Genomic DNA, 26,616 nt, shown 5'->3' with positions numbered 1-26,616 from the left:
CTAAGCATTAATTCTAATGTGACTTTGTTACCCAAACCTTAGATCTCTGTGGTCAACCTGCTAATTGATGTTTATAATATATCAATGATTTATTGCATTCCTCGTCTTTCTTTTTTTTTTTTTTTTTTTTTTTTTTTTTTTTTTTTTTTTTTTTTTTTTTTTGTACCGATGTCAAAAGTGTAAGATCACTGTACCCTTATTGTAACTGTATATGGCTTCTGCTGAAATAAAGATTATTATTATTATTATTACTGTATATATATATATATATATATATATATATATATATATATATATATATATATATATATATATATATATATATATATAGGCCTATATATATATATATATATATATATATATATATATATATATATATATATATATATAATGTGTGTGTGTATATTTGTATATATGTATATATGTGTGTGTGTATATATATATATATATATATATATATATATATATATATATATATATATATATATATATATATATATAAATATATATCTATGTCGTAAGTTTCCTTCTCAGTGTTTTTGCTGTGCGTGATAACGTATACAGCAGATTCTCAAGACTTGTGCAAGGCCGGGGAAACCTTCTCTTCATACCTCTCTTCCCTTGTCCATCGGCCTACCCATCGGTGGATAACCTACCTTTGACTCGGCCGCCGCTGCATGAGAATCTTTATTGTTTGGGCCCTCCTCGTTCAACTGTTGTCTTCGCCTTTCCCTCTACCATGGGAAACATTGGGAATACTGAGGGAAGGGAGTGTGGCCTTTCAGAGATTGACTTCGGTATTTCTCTTCTCAAGGCCGTTCACCTTTCATGGGCTTCCGACGGTATACTTTTTCCGTATGTGGGTTAGCTTGCGCTTCCAATTGTTTTTTTTATTAATGATTTAAGTGAAATGTTAAATGTTTGTAATTTAACTTTTCAGCTTCTCCGCAGGAACACTTCCGTTTGGAGGATCAGTGGTTCTTCCTATTAGTGAATATTCTCAGCTTAAGATGATTGTAATTCTTGTTTTATTACAATTACTCTCCTCCGTGCACCAAACTCTCAAGAGTAATTCAATGAGCTGAGTTTTATTGTCGTCTTTACTCAAAAACTCTTTCCAGTTATCTGGTCGCCTTGTGTTTTCTCCACTAACCCAACGTTTTTCTCCTGAACCAAGATTTGATCTCTCCAGGATTTTATTGAATTGGGCAAGTAAGTGTCAGTGCTTAAAATCACGCTGGATTTCCCAGATGTAGAGACGGACAAGATGTTTTGACACATGTTTGAACATTTTTGGCATTTCCTTCATTGAGTGAAAAACAGCATTTCCATCTTCTACATTCATGGTATCTTTGTCAGGAGGAATAGCGGAATCATTCGTGTCTTTCACTAAGTGGTGGAATGCCTTGCTCTTGTCTGTCTTCAGAAGATACCCATCTGGTGTCTCAAGTGATAATGGCACAGGCATGAGTAGGTATCGTAGAAGTTCTTGGACATCCAATTTGTGGTTTTGAGACTTGACCAACAACTTGAATGCAATATTCCCCTGCTGTTTGTACTCCACTGTTTTGTTACCTGATGTTTTCACAAGTGCTTTCTTGCCGATGTCAACGAAAGTCTTCATCCTCTGTTTGGGCAATGGAGCAAAGAAGTCCTCATTCTTCTTCAGTCTCTCTGTTATGAATGTGTTCTTTGCTTGATCTTCCTGGCGGCTTTCTCACTCTTCTGAATCTGTGATGAACGGGTATCGCGATGCTTGCTGTCTCTGCTGTTTTACCCCCCATATTCACCATCTGTAGCATCACCTCTACGTACCTTGTATACTTGTAGGAAGTGCAGTTCCCTTTAACCAACGGGGTTCTAGATTTCCATCCTTCATTATCCAACCATGATCCACAGCTGTATGAGGGACCTCAGGTTTGGGATAATAGGCACGTTTCCATATCGCAACCTGATAGTTCACCTCTGATATGCTCATTTAAACACACTTGGTTTATATGCCCAATTCAATAAAATCTTGGAGAGATCAAATCTTGGTTCAGGAGAAAAACGTTGGGTTAGTGGAGAAAACACAAGGCGACCAGATAACTGGAAAGAGTTCTTGAGTAATGACGACAATAAAACTCAGCTCATTGAATTACTCTTGAGAGATTGGTGCACAGAGGAGAATATGCCGAAGTTAGAGAAGAAGAAGCTTATCTTAGTTTGTAAGGGCAAGGCGTACGAACTCAAGGCAGACAATGAGATCACTGCATTTCAAATTGAATCTCTTGACTCAACCCAGGAAGGGACTGATTCACATGTCAATCTCTATTCAACCTATGCCAAGGATGAAGGATATAAATTTGTTCGGGTTTGAAGTCCAGACAGTGACATATTCTTCATACTTCTGTATTATGCTCCAAACTTAGGTGTGTAACTCCATTTTGATACTGGCACTGGGAATAGAAGGCGATTCATAGATGTCACAGAACTATCGAAAGGGTTCACACCAACTTACTGTGCCGCTCTCCTTGGTCTGCATGCATTCAGTAGATGCGATATGACCAGTGCCTTTAAAGGAATTGTCAAGTTAAAACCGCTGCGAATTCTACAGAAATGCCCAAAGTACCAAGAAGTCTTCAGTTGCCTAGGGGATTCATGGGAGGTAACTGATGAAATATTCCTTGCTCCTGAGGATTTCACCTGCACCATGTATTCTTCCAAAACTAAGACAAAGGAGGTTGTCCACCTTCGATACCAAATGCTCGAGTTAAAGTGCACTGGGTAGTCGCTGGATTCAAAGAAGAATGTTGATCTTTCATCTCTTCAGCCAACAAGAGTGTCTAAAGGAGCATATCAGGAGGTGAACTATCAGGTTGCGATATGGAAACGTGCCCATTATCCCAAACCTGAGGTCACTCATCCAGCTGTGGATCATGGTTGGATGATGAAGGATGGAAATCTAGAACCCTGTTGGTTCAAGGGAACTGCACTTTCTACAAGTATGGCTGATATACTTGAGACGATGGACGATGATGAGACGTCTGATGATGAAAGCCTTGATGAAAACGATGACAGTGATGGAAATTTTGAGGATGACTATGAAAGTGATGATAGTGGGTCCGACTTGGACTAAGAAAGTTTCAAGTAACAAGATGGTAGATTTCAGGGTCGAAGGACCAAGGACCTCCCTTGTATCACAAGATATTTCCAATAATTGCCTTTACATTAATTAAGTGGACCCAAAGGTACCCAAGTAGACTTTCAAACTTTATATCTTGCATAGGTTGACTTTTTTCTGTAGTCCAAAGCAACACAGTGTGAATTTTCCCAATGAGGTCTTGCATCATATGAGTATATTGTACATTCATGTACAGTTTCATTGTATTTCATTCATGATTGTCGTAACCTTCAAATAAAGCATTTCTGTTGTTGATTTATGTGACTTTCCCCAAATTTACTGACAGACTTGTTGAGACTGCTTTTATTGGATGCTGTGATCTCAAGAACCTGGGTGAGAACACGAATATTATCTCTCTTGCTGCATTCATGGAGGAGTTTTAGCCAAGTCAAAATTATGGCGTCCAGAGTGGCGGCCATCTTGAATTTCAGCATAATATAATTTTTTGACATTGTTGAGAATACTTTTTTTGGATTCTCTGACCCCCACACCCTGGGAAAACACATAAAAATAATTTCCGTAGCCCCTCTATAAGAAGAGTTATGAGCTTTATCAGTTTTTACTATTTTAAGGCAAAAAAAACAACAAATTTGAAAATTTACCTTTTTACATAATATCTCATTTCCATGATTTGGCCAATAAGTACACTTAATGGGTATCAATCTATTTCTTGAGGTCTCTAGAGATGAAATAAGGCAGAAAAAGTCATCAGATATTGGTCTGGCTGGTCCTGGGGTTACATTTATGGAGGTGCCTAAAATTTTCACTTGACCCCAAATTTTGACCTTTTGACCTCTGGTGACCTAATTATTAAACATAATTGCAAATTGTCTATTTTATCTGTTAGATAGGCCCAAAGCAAACATTTTGATATGTCATTCATCTTTCTCTGACCATTCAGTCTGGAGTTATGTCCAATTAGGTTTCCCCTACCCCAAAATTAGCAGCTGCAAAATTCGATGTTGTCATCAAATAAAGTGACCGAGGAGTGGTAGTGAGTCCCTATTTTTTCAATGGGAACATTAAAAAAATGAAAATATGGATCAAATGCTACAACCTAAATGCACTTTGTTCCGTAACCGAAATACAAACCACGCTATTTACATTGGGTTTACCTTTCGGCGTAGCTGAAATGACGAGCCAATAGTTTTTAACGAGGGTTAACTACCCCCGCACTAGTTAGCGGGGGTAGGGGAAGCGATAGCTTGCTACACCCCCCCCCACACACACACTGGTGATTTGCTTCACTTCACTTTTGGCTCCGGCAATGAACCGACGTGTCTGTCCATCGTCCTCGTTGACAGCCTTAATCTTTTTTTTGCTTTTTCTTTCAGTTTGTGTGTGTGTGTTTTGAAGTTGGCCTCACTATGCGCAAGTGCCCTGGAATTGCCGGCCGCCCTTGTAGTACTTTTATGTTGGCGGTGCACACAGATCCTCACACCCTTTGCCCGCAGTGTCGAGGCCGACGGTGTGATAAAGAGAATACGTGTAGTGAGTGCAGGGAGTTGTCTGCCTCCCAGTGGGAGAGGTTTGGCCGCCGGCGTAAGAAGAAGTCCAAGAGAGACCGTTCTCCTTCCGGGGTTGCCTTGAAGGAGGAAGGCTCTCAGAACTCTTCTTTAGCCGCCCAAACCTCCTCCGAAGCTCCCCCTCGTTCAGCTCCTAAGGAGAGTCTGCCGAGTGGGATCGCAAGCCCTAGTTCTGTTTCCCGACCTTGGATTGGGGGAGAGGGCGTCGCCTCCCATAGCGGGGCGGTTCCTTCTCCTCCTCCGGGGGTGGTTGTTGCTAATGAATCTTTGTCTAACGATGATCTTTTTCAGATTTGGGCTTCCCTGGGGCTTAAGGGCCTGCCCTCCAGGGTAGCCCTGATTGACCTTGTCCAGTTGGGGACCGCTGTTAAGCAGTCGCCGGTGATAGCAGAGGTAGATCCTCTGTCTATTGTCGACGTCGTGGTGACAGAGTCTTCCGACGGGTCGGGTCAATCCTCTGCAGGTACTGTTGTGGATGATGGTGCTGACGGCTCTCCTCCCCCTTCCGTACATCCTTCGGAGGGGGAAGGGAGTCCCCCGGGCTCTTCTGCTGCCAAGCCACCCTCTAAGGGGAGTGCTTTGACTGAGACTCCCCTTCGGAGGACTGATGGTCCTGACGATCTTCCTCGTGGCTGCCTTCGCCGTAAGGCTCATCGTCCGCTACGTCGCAAGGGTCTCCCGTTTCCTTATAAGGATGCTAAGAGGCGCCCTTTTGAATCTTCTCCTCCTTCCTCCGAAGGGGACTCTCCTCGCCGTAAGCAGCCTGCAGCTCCAGCTTCCTTAGACCTCTCTGGGGATCGGTCTCCTACGCCTTCCAGACCTTCAGCTTCTGTTGCAGATGTTCAGCAGCCTGACCTCGTCATCCGCCGGGCAACGGTCCCTTCGGGGCAAAGGGATTCTTCCCTTGCGCGTCAGGGTTCCCCTGCGTGCCCATCTGCAGTGTTAGCGCACATGCGCTCTCCTGCTCGTCAGAGCTCTCCTGTTCGTCAGCGATCTCCTATTCGCCAGCGCTCTCCTGATGATCGGCCCTCTTCTCGCCAGCGCTCTCCTGAGGACATCCTTCAGCCTGTTGTTCCTGTTGAGCGCCCAGCGCGCCAGCGTTCCCCTGCTCGCCCTTCTGCAGTGTTAGCGCACAGGCGCTCTCCTGCTTGACAGCGCTCTTCTGACCGTCAGCACTCTCCTGTTCGTCAGCGCGCTTCTGATGACCATCGCCCCACTGCTCGCCAGCGCTCTCCTGTGGACTTCGAATATCCTGCGGTTCCTGTTGTGTGCCTGCGCACCATCAGTCTCCTGACCGCTCTAATTTGGCCAAGGACTCTACTCCTCGCCCTCGCGATCCTGTTCGTCAGCTTGTTCCTGCACAACATCGCTCGCGTTCTCCAGCGTGTACTTCCAAAATGCCTGTACGCCCACGTGCCTCCTGTTTCTGTGAACGTTCGTGAACGTTCGCCTCTGCGCCCCGCGCCGACAGTCCCCTCACAGGATTCCACACGTCGCCCTCTTGCTCGCCAGTGATCACCAGCTCGCCAGCGATCACAGACGCATCAACATTCGCCTGCTCGTCAGCGATCTCCTGCGCGTCAACGGTCCCCAGTGCGTCAGCGATCACCTGAACATCGGCGATCTCCAGACCGCCCACGTGACCTATCGGCTGCGCGCAAGCGTTCTCCAACGCGCCGTCGCCCAGAGGATCTGGAGGGACATGCGTCGCCTTCCGTTAGCTCGCCTACGCGGTCTACGAGCTATCGCTCGCCAACGCACCACCATGCGCCAACGCGCGATCGCTCGCCTACGCGCCAGCGTTCACCAGCGCGCCACCAATCGCCTGCTCGCAATCACTCTCCCACGCGCTACAGGTCTCCTGACCAATGTCGTCAGCGGTCATCGGAACGTTCTTGTTCGCCCACGCGTAAAAGCGCCCACTCGCCTGCGCGACCGCTCGCCTACGCGCGACCACCGTTCGCGTCGGATTTCGCAGCCCATGACAGCAGCAGGAACGCGTGTCGCCAGACTGCACTCAGGATCGCCTCCACCAAAGCGCAGGACTCTTGTGCAGGATAGGGAAGACATCTCAGAGAGGTCAGTGCAACTTTCTTCACCTTTTCCTTTTCAGGCAGGTCCAGTGGTGTCCACTCCGAAGGATCGCCGATCCCTTTCCCTCCATCGGGGATTTCGGACTCTGTGTCCGTGGAGCGGCAGACTTGGTTTGGTCCTCTGATGCGGGTGTTAGTGAAGGTTATGAAGCCAGCACTCGCCGATCAAGGACACAAGCCAACGACTGCCTCGCCCCCACTAAAGAGAAGGAGAGGAGTGGACTTCGTGGTGACTTCCCCCAGGGAGAAGTTGGTTCCTAAGAGGTCTGTCAGGAAGGCCACATCCCCTTCGCAGGCGTTTTCTCCTTCTCCCGTGGACGATGCTTTTCCGTCCTTGGGTGAATCCAGTGTGGTGATAGTCTCCCCCTCGACACCAAGGGGGGAGCCTTCTCCTCATGGAGGAGAATCATCTCGCGCGGAAGGTGCTCTCCGAACCTCTTTGTTGGGATCCTGTATCCCTCCCAGGAGGGAACCCAAGGACTCCAAGACTATCCCGAAGTCGTCTTCAAGGATTCGCCAGGAACCCGCTGCTCCCCGGGAGAACGTCCACGCTTCGCCCCAGGAAGAGATTCCGGGGACGGGAGACTTACCTGCCAGTCCGCAAGAAGGAGACCAGCAGGATTCTGAGCATGCGTTCTGGCAGGTCCTGAGCCTGATGAGGCAACTCAACGGGTTCATGGACCCCGTGATCGCCCCCGAGAAGGCAAGGACACGGTCCTGGACCAGGTGTTCGATGTTTAGAAGGCCCCTAAGACCAGTGCGGCTCTGCCCTGGTCTCAGGGGTTGAAGAGTGCCAGAGCCAGGGCCAATGCCCAACTCACGACTCTTGCTTCCTTCAGTCGTTCCTCTGCCGAGAACAAACTCATCCCACCTCCTCGTCTCCAGCAGAGGAGGTATTTTGAGATCTTGGGCGAGTCTAGTCTCGCTCTTCCTCTCCATCATTCCGTAGAAGAGCTGGCTAAGGGAGTTCCTCTCGAGAAGCTCTCCGCCCGCCAGGTGACGTTCTCGGCGTCGGAGATCCTGAGCTGTGAGAAGGTCGCTAAGTGCGCCATGCAGGCCACTTCGTGGCTGGATATATGGCTAGGGACTCTGGGCATCCTATTGCACTCCGAGGACTTGTCTAAGGAGACCAATAGGAAGGCCCTGGAGACCTTACTCTCGAGCATCCGCTCCATCGAGTTCCTGGCACACCAGGTCACCACCCTGTGGGCCAACCCGGTATTGAAGCGGCGCGATGCGGTCACCGTGAAGTTCCACCCGAAGGTCCACGCCGTGGATGTCTGTAGGCTCAGAAATGCTTCCCTCCTTGGGTAGAATATGTTGGAGCCACAGGATATGGAACGAACGGCTGAGAGATGGATTAAATCTAGCCAGGACTCCCTCCTCCATAGGGCCCTTACATCTCGGACCTATAAGCCTCCAGCTCTGCAGCAACAGCAGCCTTGCAAGGCACCGAAGCAGGCACCGGCAGCTAAGAAAGTGGTGTCTAAGCCCCAGCCCTTTCCAGCCAAGGTCAAGAGGGGCTCTAAGTCCTCCAGGGGAGGCAAGGCTCCTAGAAGGAGCGGCCCCGGCCACAAACCCACGGAGTGGCAATTCCCCCGCGTGTCCACTTGTGGGAGGATACCTTCGACGTTGCGTGCACAGGTGGCAGCAACACGGGGCTGATGCTTGGACGGTTTCTGTGATCGGCTAAGGCTATCGCGTCCCATTCATAACATCTCAACCTCCCCTGACAGCAAATCCAGTGTCGTTGAGCTCCTATGCCATGGGATCGGTAAAGGGGCTAGCCCTTCGGGCAGAAGTCGAGACTATGCTCAAGAAGGATGCTCTCCAGGAGGTCGTCGACGGATACCCAGGCTTCTTCAGTCGACTCTTTCTTGTAAAGAAGGCGTCTGGAGGCTGGAGACCCGTCATCGACCTCTTGGCTCTGAACGGGTTTGTCAAGCAAACTCGGTTCAGCATGGAGACAGCGGACACGGTCAGACTTGCGGTGAGACCTCTAGACTTCATGTGCACATTAGATCTAAAGGACACGTACTTTCAGATCCCAATCCATCCGTCTTCCAGGAAGTACTTGAGATTCTGCCTAGACGACAAGACCTACCAGTTCAAGGTGCTGTGTTTCGGTCTCTCCACAGCACCTCAGGTGTTCACCAGAGTGTTCACCCTGATTTCATCTTGGGCGCACAGGAACGGCATCCGTCTCCTTCGTTATCTGGACGACTGGCTGATCCTAGCAGACTCGGAGTCGATCCTTCTTCGGCACCGAGACAGGCTTCTGGGTCTTTGCCAGGATCTGGGGATCGTGGTAAACCTCGAGAAGTCCTCTCTGCAGCCGTCCCAACGACTTGTATATCTAGGTATGTTGATAGACACCAATCTCCACAAAGCCTTTCCATCAGACGACAGGATAGCAAGGCTGAGGAGGGTTGCGGAACCCTTCCTCAGGCGAGAAAAGCTTCCCGCCCAATCGTGGTTGCGTCTTTTAGGTCACCTGTCCTCCCTGGCTCGTCTGGTTCCAAACGGCCGCCTCAGGATGAGATCCCTGCAGTGGCGGCTCAAGTCCCGGTGGAATCAAGGATCCGATTCCCCGGACGTACAGGTCCCGATAGGATCTTTGGAACGGACGGACCTGCTGTGGTGGCTGGTCGACGAGAACCTGCGAAAGGGAGTGAAACTGTTTTCGGACGCGTCAAAAGAAGGGGGGGTGCACGTTCTGAACCAGAGGACCTCAGGCCTTTGGTCAGAATCAGAAAAGTGCCTGCACATCAACCGGCTAGAGTTGAAGGCCATCTTTCTGGCTCTTCAACAGTTCCAACAGACCCTGGCGGGTCACTCCGTGGTGGTGATGAGCGACAACACCACGGTAGTGGCTTATATCAACAAGCAGGGAGGCACTTTTTCGCAGCAGCTATCCCATCTTGCAGTAGAGATTCTGAGGTGGACCGAAGTCCACTCGATAACACTATCAGCTCGCTTCATTCGTGGCAAGAGGAATGTGCTCGCCGACAGTCTGAGCAGGGCTTCGCAGATAGTGATTACCAAGTGGTCCTTGGATCCTCAGATAGCCAACAAAGTCTTGACTTTGTGGGGTTCCCCGACCGTGGACCTGTTCGCGACAGCCTTGAATTTCAAGCTGCCTCTTTACTGCTCCCCAGTCCCGGACCCCAAGGTTCTCTGGCAAGATGCTTTCCAGCAACGGTGGGACAACATCGACGTGTACGCCTTCCCACCGTTCTGTCTGATGAGAAGGGTGCTCAACAGGACCAGACTATTGGTCAACTGTTTGATGACTCTGGTAGCTCCGCTATGGCATCACGCGGAATGGTTCCCGGACCTTCTGCAGCTCTTGACAGAGCTCCCGAGAGAACTTCCTCCACGACGCGAGCTTCTCGGACAACCCCACTCCAAAATCCCTCAATAGGCTGTTGCCTCGCTTCAGCTTCACGCCTGGAGGCTGTCCAGCATCTCCTCACGGAGAGAGGCTTTTCGCAACAGGTTGCGAAGTGAATGTCTCGGCACCTGCGAAAGTCCTCTGAGGGAGTCTACCAGGCGAAGTGGAGAGTCTTCTGTAGTTGGTGTCGTGGGAGGGGTATCTCTCCACTCGATGCCACTTCCAGCAATAGCGGAGTTCCTCGTATATCTGCGGGAGGAAATGCGCCTTTCTGTCTCGGCAGTGAAAGGCTATCGCTCAGCCTTAAGCTTGGCTTTCAGGCTGAAAGGCGTGGACATTTCCTCCTCGCTAGACCTCTCTCTACTCATATGTAGCTATGAGCTTACCTGCCCCCAGTCGGAAGTGAGACCTCCTCCTTGGAACGTGGTTCGGGTCCTCAGGGCTCTTAAGAGACCTCCCTTCGAACTATTACGCCAGGCCTCTGATCGCCACCTGTCTTGGAAGACGGCTTTCCTGCTCGCTTTGGCTTCGGCCAAACGAGTTAGTGAACTTCATGGTCTCTCGTACGACATTGCCCATTCAAAGGGATGGGGGGAGGTAATGTTCAGGTTCGTCCCTGAGTTTGTTGCCAAGACTCAGAATCCTGGGGTGCCGGATCCACAATTCGACTCTTTCAGGATCGCGAGTCTCCGTTCTGTAACAAGCGACCCAGACCAGCTGCTACTATGTCCAGTGAGGTGTCTGAGGTACTACTTGAAGAGAACAGCTGCAGTCTGTCCTCAAGTGTGAGCATTGTTTGTAAGCACAGGCAGGACGAGGAGGAGGGTCACCAGGAACACCATCTCGGCTTGGATTCGAAGGGTTGTCCACCATGCCTTGAATCAAGACCCTCCTCCGTCACGACGCCCGAGGGCACACGACGTTAGGGGCGTTGCTATGTCCCTGGCCTTCAAGAGAAACTTCTCTGTGACGCAGGTGCTTCAAGCTGCGGTCTGGAAGCGTCAGACGACCTTCACAGCCCACTACCTGCAGGACGTGACCCACAGGAGCCTCGATACGTTTTCTATCGGCCCTGTGGTGGCTGCACAACAGCTGGTCTAACCTCAGGCTCCTTTATGGACAAGTAGCAGTAGGTTGAGGGCGTTGTTACCCGGTTTTAGTCTGCATGAATGAAAGAGTATGTCTGACCCTTACTTCTCTCTTCATCCTCCCCTCTCTTGGGGAAGCAGCATCCTGGTCTTCGCATAGCTGACCTCGACCTCCGCAGGTAACCCATGCTTCCTTGTGCTCCTAGTCTTAAGCTTAATACTATCGCGTCCCCCATACCCTGACGAGGTGGTATTGGGAACGTCTTATCCTAGATTCCTATTTAAAGGTCTCAAGGTCAACTTCATAGGACGAGTCACACTTTCCTCCACACAACTTATGTAGGCCACTCGTTCCTAGCCAAGCAAGGAACTTGTGAAGTGCAGGGGCTCCTTCTCTCAAGTGCTACTCACTGGGAGGCGGAGTCCCCGGGCAAAGCCAAAGTCAGTAAGGCTGGGGACTTTCCACCCTTCCTAAAGGGTAAGTCACCTTGATGCTTATGGAGGTGTAGACCCTAATGGTATTTTTCCTTTGTTTTTTATAAAGACAGCAGATTTCTTAGCTCCAAAGTTATCTTATTTTACGCAAGTTAGCAAGAAGAGGAGCTTTTAGCACTTGTTGGAGAATTGGTAATGTTTCTCCTCTATGTAAATGTGTTTGTGGTAGCTCAAGTCCCACTGATTACCGCCCAATTTCCATAACTCCCATATTATCTAAAGTTTTTGAACGTCTTCTGGCAAAACGTCTTAATAGGTTTGCTGAAGGTAATCATCTATTCCCTAGTTTGCAATTTGGTTTTCGGAAAGGCCTTGGAGCATGTGATGCCCTTCTTACAATCTCCAATGCAGTACAGAAATCCCTTGATTGTGGTCGGGAAGTTCGTATGATTGGCCTTGATTTTAGTGCTGCCTTTGACCGTGTTAATCATGAGGCCTTGTTTTCAAACTGAAACAGTTGGGAGTGGGTGGGTCGTTTCTTAGCATTATTATTGATTTTTTAAGTAGTAGATCTCAAAGAGTTGTTGTTGATGGGCACCATAGTGAGTATAGGAATGTGATATCCGGTGTTCCACAGGGTAGTGTTCTTGGCCCATTACTTTTCATACTATATACACATGACATGTGGTTTGGCCTAGAAAATAAGCTTGTTGCATATGCAGATGATGCTACTCTCTTTGCATCAATTCCATCCCCTGAATGTAGATCTGGGGTTGGTGAATCCCTTAATAGAGATTTAGCTAAAATTAGTGCATGGTGCAAATTATGGGGTATGAAGTTGAATCCTAACAAAACTCAAAGTATGATTGTAAGTAGGTCAAGGACGGTGGCTCCTCAACATCCGGATCTCAGTATTGATAATGTTTCTTTAAATTTGTATGACTCTTTCAAAATTTTAGGCGTGATTCTTGACAGCAAATTTACTTTTGAGAAACACATAAGGTCTGTGTCTTCTTCAATTGCACAAAAAATTGGCTTATTGAGAAAGTCTTTTAAGATATTCGGTGATCAATCTATTCTGAAGAAGTGTTTTAATTCTTTTATTCTACCTTGTTTTGAGTATTGTGCTCCTGTCTGGTCTTCAGCTGCTGATTCTCATCTTAATTTGTTGGACAGAAACTTACGGTCTATTAAATTTCTTATTCCTGATCTAGATATTAATCTCTGGCACCGTCGATCAATTAGTTCATTATGCATGTTGCATAAGATTTTTCATAACTCTGACCATCCTTTACATTCAGATCTCCCTGGATAATTCTATCCTGTTCGTAATACTAGGCAGGCAGTTAATTCTAATAACCAGGCCTTCTTCATCATAAGACTCAATACTACGCAGTACTCTAGAAGTTTTATTCCAGCTGTTACCAAGTTGTGGAATGATCTTCCTAATCGGGTTGTTGAATCAGTGGAACTTCAAAAGTTCAAAGTTGGAGCAAATGCTTTTTTGTTGACCAGGCGGACATGAGTCTTTTTATAGTCTATATATGACATATTTGTTGTTGACGTTGTTAATAGTTTATATATGATATATCTCTTTTGACATTACTTTTTTTAGAATGATTTATTGTTAATTTGTTCTCTTCAGTTATTTATTTCCTTATTTCCTTTCCTCACTGGGCTATTTTTCCCTATTGGAGCCCCTGGGCTTATAGCATCTTGCTTTTCCAATTAGGGTTGTAGCTTGGATAGTAATAATAATAATAAATAGCGTGGTTTGTATTTCGGTTACGGAACAAATGACAAATTTGGATATAATTTGTATTTTTCCTAACCATACAAACCTTAGCTATTTACACATATTTGCCCGCCAACCTTGTCCCCCAAGACAAGTCCTACCTCTAAGTTAAGTGAGACATTTCACCGGTGTGTGAGGGGGGAGGGGTAGCAAGCTACCCCTCCCCTACCCCCTGCTAACTAGCGTGGGGGGTAGTTAACCCTCGTTAAAAATAATTGGCTCGTCATTTCAGCTACGCCGAAAGGTAAACCCAATGTAAATAGGTAAGGTTTGTATGGTTAGGAAAAATACAAATTATCTCCGAATTTGTCATTTTGTTAATTTTAAGGGGGGTGCAAGGTGAGCCCACTCAGCCCACGAACTAGCAGGCAAGGATTTTTCTCCTTCGCCACGCCCTCACGCACTTGTGCGCCCTTCGCCACATGCGCAACAGCGCGCGTGCACTTCAAGAGCTCCTGCGCGCTCACGCGACGTCGTCAGATCCTGACCGCGAGCGCTCACCCTTGCGCACTTCCTCGCCATCCGATCCTGCGCCCCAGATGACTGCGCATCGCCACCCTCCTGCAAGCCAGCGATCTCCTGCGCACCCGCGCGATCCTTCGCCAGTGCGCAAGCGCTCGCCAACTCGCCAGCGCCCCCATACATCGGATCGCCACAGGTGTCCGACGCGCACACGCGCTAAATAACTTGCGGTCGGTTGGTCACCTGTGTGCACTGCGCACCATCATTCGCCAGCGCCTCATCATGCGCCGCTCCGCCATCATTTACCAACGCGCCAGTGTTCGCCAAATCGCCATCGCTCGCTAACTGGCCATCGCTCGCCAACTGGCCATCGCTCGCCAACTGGCCATCGCTCGCCAATTCGCCATCGCTCGCCCTCTCGCCATTGATCTCCTGCTCAGCTTCATTCTCCGGACAGACAGCGATCTCCCCTGCGAGCCCGTTTGCTTGCGCGCCCACACGCACCCTCACCTGCGCGCCCACACTCACCCTCACCTGCGCGCACCTTCACCTGCGCACCCGCGCGCACCTTCTCCTGCGCGCCCACACACACTTTCACCTGCACACCCGCGCGCACCTTCACCTGCGCGCCCACGCGCACCTTCACCTGCGCGCCAACGCGCCTCCTCGCCAGTGCCAGTGCGCCTACGCGCCCACTCGGCCGCGTGCGAACGCGCCCACGGGCGTACACCCCACGCGCGACTGCGCGCCCGCGCTCCAGGATTCGCCCACGCGCGACCCTCCGAATGCTCCATCGCGCGAGCGCCACCGCGATCCCCACCCTTGCTGGGATCCGAAGCGCGTGCTTCCGCCAGGGTTGCGTACTTCCATATCACCATCAGGATTGCCACCACGCAGGCGCAGGACTCTTACCCAGGACCAGGAAGAATCACAGGAGAGGTCCAAGCAACATTCTTCCCTTTCTTTTCAGGCAGGCCCCGTTGCGTCCACTCCGAAGGATCAGGAGATCCCTTTCCCTCCAGCGGGAATCGCTGACACTGCGTCAGTTACCCGTCAGTCTTGGTTTGGCCACCTGATGAAAGCGGTGGTGCAGGCTGTGAAGCCGGCCATCGCTGATCTGGGGGTCAAACCAAGGACAGACTGGCCCCGCTGAAGAGAAGGAGAGGAGTGGACTTCGTGGTAACTTCTCCCAGGGAGAAGTTGGCTCCTAAGAGGTCTGGCAGGAAGGCCCCATCCCCTTCGCAGTCGTTTTTTCCTTCTCCTGTGGACGAAGCCTTTCCGTCCTCAGGAGAATCCACCGTGGCGAGGGATTCTCCCACGGCACCAATGGGAGGAACCCCACCTCGGGGAAGAGAAACGTCTCACGTGGAAGGTACCTTCCAGACATCTTTGCTAGAGTCCTGTATCCTGCCCAGGAGGGAACCCAAGGACTCAAAGACGATATCCAAGTCGTCTTCAAAGATCCGACCAGAGCCAACCAAACCCCTAGGAAACGTTCACGCATCTCCCCAAGAAGAACCTTTGGGGACAGGAGACCTAGCTGCCAGCCCTCAGGAAGGAGAGCAGCACGAGTCTGAGCATGCCTTCTGGCAGGACTTGAACTTGATGAGGCAACTCAACAGGTGATTGCCCCTAGCAAAGGCAAGGATACGGTCCTAGACCAAGTCTTTGGTACCCAGAAACCCCCAAGAGCCAGTGCAGCCTTGCTTTGGTCCCAGGGGGTGAAGAGTGCCAGAGGTAAGGTCGAAGCTCAGCTCGCAGAACTCGCCTCCTCCAGCCGTTCTACTGCCGGGAATAAACTCCTCCCACCTTGTTTACAGCAGAGGAGGTATTTTGAGATCATGTGGGAGTCCAGCATGGCCCTTCCCCTCCACCACTCTGTGGAAGAGCTCACCAGGGGAACTCTGCTTTAGAAGCTCTCCTCCCGGCAGGTGACGTTCTCGGCTTCGGAGATCCTTAGCCAAGAGAAGGTCGCAAAGTGTGCCATGCAGGCCACTTCGTGGCTGGACGTTTGGCTAGCATCTCTGGGCATCCTATTGCGCTCTGAGGATTTATCTAAGGAGAGCAATAGGAAGGCCCTGGAGACCTTCCTCCTCTCGGGCACTCGTTCCATCGAGTTCCTGGCTCATCAGGTTACCAACCTTTGGGCCAACTCGATCTTAAAGTGACGGAACGCAGTGACCGAGAAGTTCCATCCGAAGGTCCCCGCCGTGGACGTCAGCAGGCTCAGACACTCCTCCATCCTTGGGGGAAGTTTGTTTGAACCCAAGGACATAGAACGGACTGCTGAGAGGTGGAGGAAGTCGAATCATGATTCGCTCCTCCAAAGGGCCCTTACATCTCGGCCCTACAAACCTCCAGCTCCCCAGTAACATCAGCAGCAGCCTGGAAGGACACCGAAGCAGGCTCCGGCAGCTACGACGAAGGTGTCTAAGCCACAGTCCTTTCCTGTCAAAGACAAGAGGGGCGGAAAGACCTCCAGGGGAGGCAGGAATCCTAGAGGGAGCGGCCGCGGCCGTAAACGCTAAGATTGGCAGTCCCCCTGCGTGTCCACCTGTGGGAGGATGCCTTCAAAGTTGCGTGCACAGGTGGCAGCAACATGGGGCCGATTCCTGGACGGTCTCTGTGATCGGCCAAGGATATCGCGTCCCATTCACAACATCTTAACCTCCTCTGACAGCGAATCCAGTGTCGTTGAGCTCCTATGCCATGGGATCGGCAAAGGGGCTAGCCCTTCGGGCAGAAGTCGAGACCATGCTCAAGAAGGATGCTCTCCAAGAAGTCGTCGACGGCTCCCCAGGCTTCTTCAGTCGACTCTTTCCTGTAAAGAAGGCGTCTGGAGGCTGGAGACCCGTCATCAATCTCTCAAGAAAACTTTGTTCAGCATGGAGACAGCGGACATGGTCAGACTTGCAGTGAGACCACAAGACTTCTTGTGCACACTGGATCTGAAAGACACGTACTTCCAGATCCCAATCCATCCGTCTTCCAGGAAGTACATGAGATTCAGCCTAGACAGCAAGACCTACCAGTTCAGGGTACTATGTTTCGGTCTCTCCACAGTACCTCAGGTGTTCACCAGTGTGTTCCCTGATTTTGTCGTTGGCGCATAGGAACGGCATCCGCCTCTTCCGATATCTAGACGACTGGCTGATCATGGCAGACTCGGAGCCAACCCTTCTTTGGCACCGAGACAGGCTTCCGGGTCTTTGCTAGGATCTGGGGATCATGGTAAACCTCGAGAAGTCCTCTCTGCAGCCGTCCCGACGACTGGTTTATCTAGGTATGTCGATAGACACCAATTTCCACAAAGCCTTTCCATCAGACGACAGGATAGCAAGACTGAGGAGGGTGGCAGAGCCCTTCCTCAAGCGGGAAGAGCTTCCAGCCCAATCGTGGTTACGTCTTTTAGGTCACCTAGCCTCCCTGGCCCGTCTGGTCCCGAACGGCCGTCTCAGTATGAGATCCCTGCAATGGCGGCTCAAGTCCCTGTGGAATCAGGGCACCAATATCCCGGACTCTCTGGTCCCTATGGGACCCTCGAAACAGGCGGACCTGCGGTGATGGCTGATAGACGAAGACCTACGAAAGGGAGTGGATCTTCTCGTCTCTCCCCCGGATTTGACTCTGTTTTTGGACGCGTCAAAAGAAGGGCCGGGGTCCCACATTCTGAACCAGAGGGTCTCAGGCCTTTGGTCAGAATCAGAAAAGTGCCTGCACATCAACCTGCTAGAGATGAAGGCCGTGTTTCTGGCCCTTCAAAAGTTCCAACGGCCCCTGGCGGTCCACTCCGTAGTGGTGATGAGCAACGACAACACGGTAGTGGCTTATATCAACAAGCAGGGAGGTATGTTTTCACAACAGCTATCCCATCTTGCAGTAGGGATTCTGCGGTGGTCCGAAGTCCACTCGATAACACTATCAGCTCGCTTCATTCCTGGCAAGAGGAATGTGCTCGCCGACGGTCTGAGCAGAGCATCGCAGATAGTGAGTACCGAGTGTTCTTTGGATCATCAGATAGCCAACAAAGTCCTGACCTTGTTGGGTTCCCCGACAGTGGACCTGTTCGCGACAGCCTTGAATTTCAAGCTGCTTCTGTACTGCTCCCCAGTCCCGGACCCAAAGGCTCTCTGGCAAGATGCCTTCCAACAACGGTGGGACAACATCGACATGTACTCCTTCCCACCATTTTGTCTGATGAGAAGGGTGCTCAACAAGACCAGACTATCGGTCAACCTTTCAATCACCTTAATAGCTCCGCTATGGCATCATGCGGAATGGTTCCCGGACCTTCTGCAACTCCTAATGGAACCTCAGAGAGAACTTCCCCCACAACATGAGCTACTCAGACAACCACATTGCAACATCTACCACAAAGCCGTAGCCTCGCTTCAGCTTCATGCCTGGAGATTATCCAGCGTCTCCTCACAGAGAGAGGCTTTTCGCAGCAGGTTGCGGAGAGAATGTTGCTACACCTGCGAAAGTCCTCTGAGGGAGTCTACCAGGCGAAGTGGAGAGTCTTTTGTGGTTGGTGTCGTGGGAGGGGTATCTCTCCACTTGATGCCACTATTCCAGCAATAGTGGAATTCTTCGTTTATTTGCGGGAAGTAATGCGCCTTTCGGTCTCGGCGGTGAAAGGCTATCGCTCAGCCTTAAGCCTGGCTTTCAGGCTGAAAGGAGTGGACATATCCTCCTCGCTAGAACTCTCTTTACTCATACGCAGCTATGAGCTTACCTGCCCTCAGTCGGAAGTGAGACCTCCTCCATGGAACGTGTTTCGGGTCCTCAGGGCTCTGAAGAGACCTCCATTCGAACCATTACGCCAGGCGTCTGATTGCCACCTGACTTGGAAGACGGCTTTCCTATTCGCGTTGGCCTCGGCCAAACGAGTTAGTGAACTTTATGGTCTTTCATACGACATCGCCCATTCAAGGGGATGGGGGGAGGTAACGTTCAGGTTCGTCCCTGAGTTTGTTGCCAAGAGTCAGAATCCTGGAGTGCTGGACCCACGGTTCGACTCCTTCAGGGTCACGAGTTTCTGTTCTGTAACGAGGGACCCAGACCCTCTGCTATTATGCCCAGTGAGGAGTCTGGGGCGTTACTTGAAGAGAACAGCTGCAGTTCGTCCTCGCGTGCAAGCGTTGTTTGTTAGCACGGGAAGGACTAAAAGTAGGGTCACCAAGAATACCATCTCGGCCTGGATTCGAAGTGTTATCCATCACACCTTTAATCCTGAGCCTCCTCCGTCACGTCACCCCAGAGCACATGACGTCAGGGGCATCGCTACGTCCCTGGCATTCAAGAGAAATTTCTCTATGATGCAGGTGCTATAAGCTGGAGTCTGGAAGCGTCAAACGACCTTCACAGCCCACTACCTGCAGGACGTGACCCACAGGAGCCTCGATACCTTTTTTATCGGCCCTGTGGTGGCTGTACAACAGCAGGTCTAACCTCAGGCTCCTTATTGAACAGGTAGCAGAAGGTTGAGGGCATTGTTACCTGGTCTCAGTCTGCGTGAATGAAAGAGTATGTCTGGCCCTTACTTCTTTCTTTATCCTCCCCTCTCTTGGGGAAAGCAGCATCCTGGTCTCTGCATAGCTGACCTCGACCATGCTCCTTGTGTTCCTAGTATTAAGATAATACTGTCACGTCCCCCATACCCTGACGAGGTGGTATTGGGAACGTCTTAACCTAGAATTACAACTAAAGAACTCCAAGTCAACTTCCTAGGACGAGTCACACTTTATTCCTTCACACAAAAACCTATGTAGGCCACACGTTCCTAGCAGAGCAAGGAACTTGTGAGGCACAGGGACTCCTTTCCTCGAGTGCTGCTCACTCGGATTCTGAGTCCCCGGGTAAGCCAAAGCCAGTAAGGCTGGGGACTTTCCACCCTTCCTAAGGGGTAAGTCACCCTATGAAAATAGCGTGGTTTGTATTTCGGTTACGGAACAAATGACAAATTCGGAGATAATTTGTATTTTTCCTAACTATACAAACCTTAGCTATTTACACATATTTGCCCGCCAGCCCTGTCCCCCAAGACAAGTCCTACCTCTAAGTGAAGTGAGACATTTCACCGGTGTGTGAGGGGGGAGGGGTAGGAAGCTACCCCTCCCCTACCCCCTGCTAACTAGCGTGGGGGTTAGTTAACCCTCGTAAAAAATCTAATGGCTCGTTAATTTCAGCTACGCCGAAAGTAATACCCTATGTAAATAGCTAAGGTTTGTATGGTTAGGAAAATTACAAATTACCTCCTAATTTGTCATATTTACTAGCGAAGAATGCTGAATACAAGTAGCTACCAAGAAGGTATCCCTTTCCCTGTAATGATTTTCTACCTACTATCAAGAATTTGTTTTATAATGATTAGCAACAGCATTAGGATAGTCTAGATGGCAATAAAATGAAAGAAATAACAAATAGCATATCTCTTGGAAGTATAACAGGATGCCCCGAAAGTGAGAGACGTCTTTTTCTTGTCTCCGCATTGGTCACACTTGGTTGACACATACGTTTCTGCTAAATGGCCAACACCAACCATATTGTGACGACTGTTTGGTACCCTTGACAGTGAGACATTTGGTTGAAAGCCCCACTTATAGTACTGAAATAAGTACACATCGGTTTGAGGCTCAAGGTGAGGATGGCAGGTTCATCCTTGCCAAGATTCTTGGACACGATGTGCCATACAATAATTGTGGTATTTTCAAATTTATTTAAGAAGCAAGTCTAACAGTTATTAGGAATTTTTTAGCATTTATTGTTTTAAACTGAATGAATATTTTTTTTTATTTATAGCAATTAATATCTGCATCAATGACCTTAGATGTCAGGATGCTAGATAACTCATAATCAATCAATCAATCAATCAACTGGGCTCCACATAGCATTAGAAGAGTTGGAAGACCCAGACCTACATGGTTGAGGACTCTGAAGCATGATGTAGGAGATATTGATTTAAAAGCACAAGTCAGAGATGACTGGCAAAATCTAACCGAGACCTTTTCCGTCAATAGGCTTAGGAGATGAATATCGTGCTAGGTGGTATAACTGTGCTAGGTGGTATGCACCCTGTTAGATGATATAACTATCATGCTCGGTAGTATATCCACTGTGCTAGGTAGTATACCTTAGCAATCCAAGGTTTCCAATGGTTACATAAGTGGATGAGCAACTTGGTGGAGTAACAAGAACTTTGGGTGTGTAGGAAATGCCCCCCTAAATCTCGATGAAGTCACAGGCAGCAGGGTGACGAATTGTGTTTAAGGCGATAGACAAACTGTGTCTTCGGCTTATACTCCTGATTCCTTCAGTCGGGTTCACTTACCTTAGTTAGATAGGTATTGCTCATCACAAGGAACTGACTATCCTATGACGAATCTAGTCAGAGAATCCTCTATGGATTTAGTCAGTCAATGGAAAGAGAAAATGACAGAATGGTCCCCAGACCCAGGCGTAGCAGTGTGCTAAGAATCTCCCGGTTTATAAATTCTAAAGGAAAATGGAAAATTAGTAATTGGAAAGTTAGAACCGTGAACGAGATTTGAAAGTTACAGCAAGTGGAGAATGAATTCATAAAATATAACTTATATCTTGGCCCTAAGTGAAACACGTTGTAAGGGGATTGGAAAATTACTGCGATTCAGATATGTCATATGTGGCTGAAGGGAGTAATATTACTGGATATAGAATAAGTTCTATATGATTCTTAAGGTTAAAAGAGACTTATTTACATTTTTTAGGCAAATAAGAAAAAACCAAGTTACCAGCAATAGACTTGCTTATTACAATCATTCAAGTTGAAAAGCCTTTTTAAAATAAAGCTTTTGAAATGTAAGTGTAAAATTTGCAAATAACATTCTCATCTTTTCTGTAAGTAGGATAGATGGCCTCTTATGAAAATTGCTGTTTTCACTATCAGTGTTAAAAGTAATTATTCAGCATCATCAGAGATTTGATATGCTATGTTTATTTATATTTTTTTTTTTAAGGAATTATATTAGAATTTCTCCTTATTATTTTCCAATATTTTTCAGACACACTTTTTTATTATCTTTTTATTATCTGAGTTTACAATTGTTCTGCATGCGTTGAATATTAGTTTAATTATGCTGCTGTTTTTATTACTATCAGTATCATATTTGGCATCAATGTTTTATGTTAGACAGTTCGAATTGTTTTCTTCCAGGTGATACCTTTCAATGTAAAGGCAGGGATTTGGCTAGAGCAAAGAATTAAAGATTTTCTTTGTTGAATCGGATTTTGTTATCGACAATATTGTATGACTTTTTTCTCACTTAGTGTCTCTTATTTCATTCTCAGATCAAAGGTTCCAGTTGGAGGTAAAGTGCTTCAGGTCCCTTCCGTGTTGGTTATAATGAATATATTAGGCATATTGTATGAAGCGAAATGCATTACAAAATACTTTGAATTAACATTTGTTTGTTTTGAAAATAATGGGGTTTAATATCTCCCAACATAATTAAGAGAAATTCCACTATTATAGTACTAAAATTCTTTCTATGAGAATTAAATATTAATTATCCTTAACTTTCCTCAAAGAATTGTATATATACACAGAAATCAAGCTTAGATAGAATTTCTAAAATCGGTAAAGTTGTTGCAGAACATTTGGGGAATCATTGGTTAAGGTGGAGGAAGAGTGAGTTAAACTGTGTTGAATTGGAAGTTAAAGATGGTTCGAAAAGAGTTCACATTTGTGAGAAACCAGTAGACCATAAAAGTAGTTATAGTAATAACAATAAACTAGTGGAACTCTTGCCCAAAGAAACTACTTGGTGATAGGGCTCGTTGCTTCTACTGCTAGAGGCAGAAAGGTGTCCCAGCACTGCTATCCAACAAGGAACCAAAAATGTTGAAAAATAAGAAGCAATTCACTTGTGAGGAGTGCCAAAGTACGTTTACCAGATTAGATTCTTTGAAAATTCATTTGAGAACTCACACAGGTGAGAAGCCTTTTTCTTGCCCTGAATGTCCAAGTAGTTTTTCCCGATCATTTACTCTTAAAAGACACATGAGAACTCACACGGGTGAGAAGCCTTTTTCTTGCCCTGAATGTCTAAGTAGTTTTTCCCAATCATCTCATCTTAAACTTCACATGAGAACTCACACGGGTGAGAAGCCTTTTTCTTGCCTTGAATGTCCAAGTAGTTTTTCCGATTCATCTAATCTTAAAATTCACATGAGAACTCACACGGGTGAGAAGCTTTTTTCCTGCCCTGAATGTCTAAGTAGTTTTTCCGATTCAAATACTCTTAAATTTCACATGAGAACTCACACGGGTGAGAAGCCTTTTTCTTGCCCTGAATGTCCAAGTAGTTTTTCCGATTCAAATACTCTTAAATTTCACATGAGAACTCACACGGGTGAGAAGCCTTTTTCTTGCCCTGAATGTCCAAGTAGTTTTTCCGATTCATCTAATCTTAAAATTCACATGAGAACTCACACCGGTGAGAAGCCTTTTTCTTGCCTTGAATGTCCAAGTAGTTTTTCCCGATCACATAGTCTTAAAATTCACATGAGAACTCACACAGGTGAGAAGCCTTTTTCTTGCCCGGAATGTCCAAGTAGTTTTTCCCAATCAACTCATCTTAAACTTCACATGAGAACTCACAACGGTGAGAAGCCTTTTTCTTGCCTTGAATGTCCAAGTAGTTTTTCCCGATCATGTACTCTTAAAAGACACATGAGAACTCACACAGGTGACAAGCCTTTTTCTTGCCCTGAATGTCCAAGTAGATTTTCCCAATCAACTAGTCTTAAAATTCACATGAGAACTCACACGGGTGAGAAGCCTTTTTCTTGCCCTGAATGTCCAAGTAGTTTTTCCCAATCATTTACTCTTAAAATTCACATGAGAACTCACACGGGTGAGAAGCCTTTTTCTTGCCCTGAATGTCCAAGTAGTTTTTCCCGATCATCTCGACTCAAAATTCACATGAGAACTCACACGGGTGAGAAGACTTTTTCTTGCCCTGAATGTCCCAGTTGTTTTTCCTTGCCTGGATCCCACAAGAAGCAAATGTTGTCACCTGAGAGTAGAAAGCTGGTCATTTGTTCAGGATGTGAAAGTAGTTTATCCAAGATAATCTACTACAAACCACCCTTGAAAAGAAGGAATACCATTCGTTTCCCACGGCTGACTAATATCAAAGTGAGGGAACAAATACGCAATAAACATAGGTGAACCCTTAACCCTGGATAGGTACGCTCCTCGGACACCCCTTTAAGGGTATACTCGGACGCGAACGACCCCGACGCCAAAAAAAATTCTTGAAAAATCAGTTTTTGCAGTAACCTCCTTTTTTCTTTTGCCAAAAAAACTTCAATGAATGCTTAAAACAACTGTAAAGATAAATACTACTCATCTGCAGAAAAACTATTTATTATAAATATTTTAAAAAATTAAGTAGAAAAAAAAAGACCTGACAAAAATTCATAAAAAAAAAGTTTATACATATATACACAAATCCTTTTAGGAATTGATTCTTGAATGTTTAGGACACATCTTGATGTATTTTGGATGAAGTCAGACCCATGGAGGTGAAGATCTGAAATGAGAAAAAAAGGGTAACTTTTTGGCCAAAAAAATTTGTCCAAATTTCATGAATTTTTTTGGGTACCCAAATGAAATAGGAAGTGGCTATTTTTTTTAGGGAATAAACATATGTTATCCTAAAATAGAAATATGTAAAAAAATCTTCATTATTTTGTAAATTACATTTATATCAGGGGCCATATCTAAAGGTAATTTTTTGAGTACTTAGAAATTTCGTAAAAAAATACATATATTTAACATATAATATGATATTTATGCAGGTAAAAATATACCAAAATATCACAAATTCTATAGGGAACAAGAATATATATAGATAGGGCAGCTTACGCTTCGGATATGTCCACAAAATGGCCGCCAACCACACTGACTCAGACTCCCTAATCTGCCACTTGAAATGTAGGAAGGGTATGTCAATTTCAAGGTGTTATTTACTAATCTAATTATTATTGGATATGCATAAAAATTGTATGGTGGGTTGCTGGATAATTGTCGATTATTTTACGACTATAAAATTAAAATTCTGACCCAAAAAAATTTTTTTGAAGGGAAATAAAATCGAAAAAAAAAAAATGTAAAACAATATAATATTTTAGCTAAAAAAATTTGATGATATTCAATAAAAAAAAAGTAAACAAAATTTTCCGACAAATAAACATCTAGAGGAATCATTACTCTGTGATAGTTCCTTAGTACGTAGTAATTTTGAAAGAATTGGGAAAAAACGAAAAAATGGCAATCACCGGAAAATCGAACACATACCTATATATACGCCATATCTGGCTAAAAAAAAGATAGGCATGGGTAGCCAGATCATCTAGAAACACTTTCCAACACTATAAAAATATAAGTTTTGCGACACTACTTGCCAATTCCTTACGGTAACATGACTAAGCGAAAAAATGCAAAACAAATAAAAAGGGGCACTCGCGGAAAAAATGGCTAACATTCTAATATACGGCATTTCAGAAAAAAAAAAATTCAGCCACGTGCTAGGCAAACCATCAAGGCACATTTTCCGACAAATAAACATCTAAATGAATCATTACTCTGTGATAGTTCCTTAGTACGTAGTAATTTTGAAAGAAATGGGAAAAAACGAAAAAATGGCAATCACAGGAAAATCGAACACATACCTATATATACGCCATATCTGGCTAAAAAAAAAAAAGATAGGCATGGGTAGCCAGATCATCTAGAAACACTTTCCAACACTATAAAATTATAAGTTTTGCGACACTACTTGCCAATTCCTTACGGTAACATGACTAAGCAAAAAAATGCAAAACAAATAAAAAGGGGCACTCGCGGAAAAATGCCCAACATTCTAATATACGGCATCTCAGATAAAAAAAAAAGACATGCACGTGTTAGCCCAACCATCAAGGCACACTTTCTAACACATAAACATGAAAAAAAAAATCAATAATATACGGCAATTCCTTACTACGTAGTAAATTTTTACAAATATTGAAAAAAAACAGAAATTGGCAACCGCAGTTAAATACCCAATATACCAATAACTACGTCGTATCTGACAAAAACAAAATCACGCATGGGTAGCCAGATCATCTAGACACACTTTCCAACACCAAAAAAGCAAAAGTTTTACGACACTATTTCGCAATATCTTACGGAAAAATGACTTGGCAAAAAAATGAAAAAAAATGAAAAAGGGGTACTTGCGGTAAAATGCCCGACATTCTAATATACGGCATCTCAGATAAAAAAAAAAGACATGCTCGTGTTAGCCCAACCATCAAGGCACACTTTCTAACACATAAACATGAAAAAAAAATGAATAATATACGGCAATTCCTTACTACGTAGTAATTTTTACAAATATTGAAAAAAAACAGAAATTGGTAACCGCAGTTAAATACCCAATATACCAATAACTACGTCGTATCTGACAAAAACAAAGTCATGCATGGGTAGCCAGATCATCTAGACACACTTTCCAACACTAAACAAGCAAAAGTTTTACGACACTATTTGGCAATATCTTACGGAAAAATGACTTGGCAAAAAAATGAAAAAAAATGAAAAAGGGGCAATCGCGGTAAAATGGTCCTCGTGGT

At 46.4% G+C, this 26,616-nt stretch overlaps 1 protein-coding gene across 1 annotated transcript in view; it reads left to right on the top strand.

Moving 5' to 3' along the window:
• Positions 1-26,616, top strand: part of LOC137619130 (zinc finger protein 845-like) — an 87,786-nt gene that overhangs the window by 45,280 nt on the left and 15,890 nt on the right. The window contains exon 2 of the mRNA XM_068349317.1: positions 22,282-24,163. Within this exon, the coding sequence (XP_068205418.1) occupies positions 22,832-24,163 (1,332 nt within the window). The 5' untranslated portion in view covers positions 22,282-22,831. The remainder of the gene's footprint in view (positions 1-22,281; positions 24,164-26,616) is intronic.

Source organism: Palaemon carinicauda, chromosome 25 (assembly GCF_036898095.1).
Source record: "Palaemon carinicauda isolate YSFRI2023 chromosome 25, ASM3689809v2, whole genome shotgun sequence".
In the NCBI taxonomy this organism is placed as follows: Eukaryota; Metazoa; Arthropoda; class Malacostraca; order Decapoda; family Palaemonidae; genus Palaemon; species Palaemon carinicauda.
This window is presented reverse-complemented; position numbering and strand designations above follow the sequence as displayed.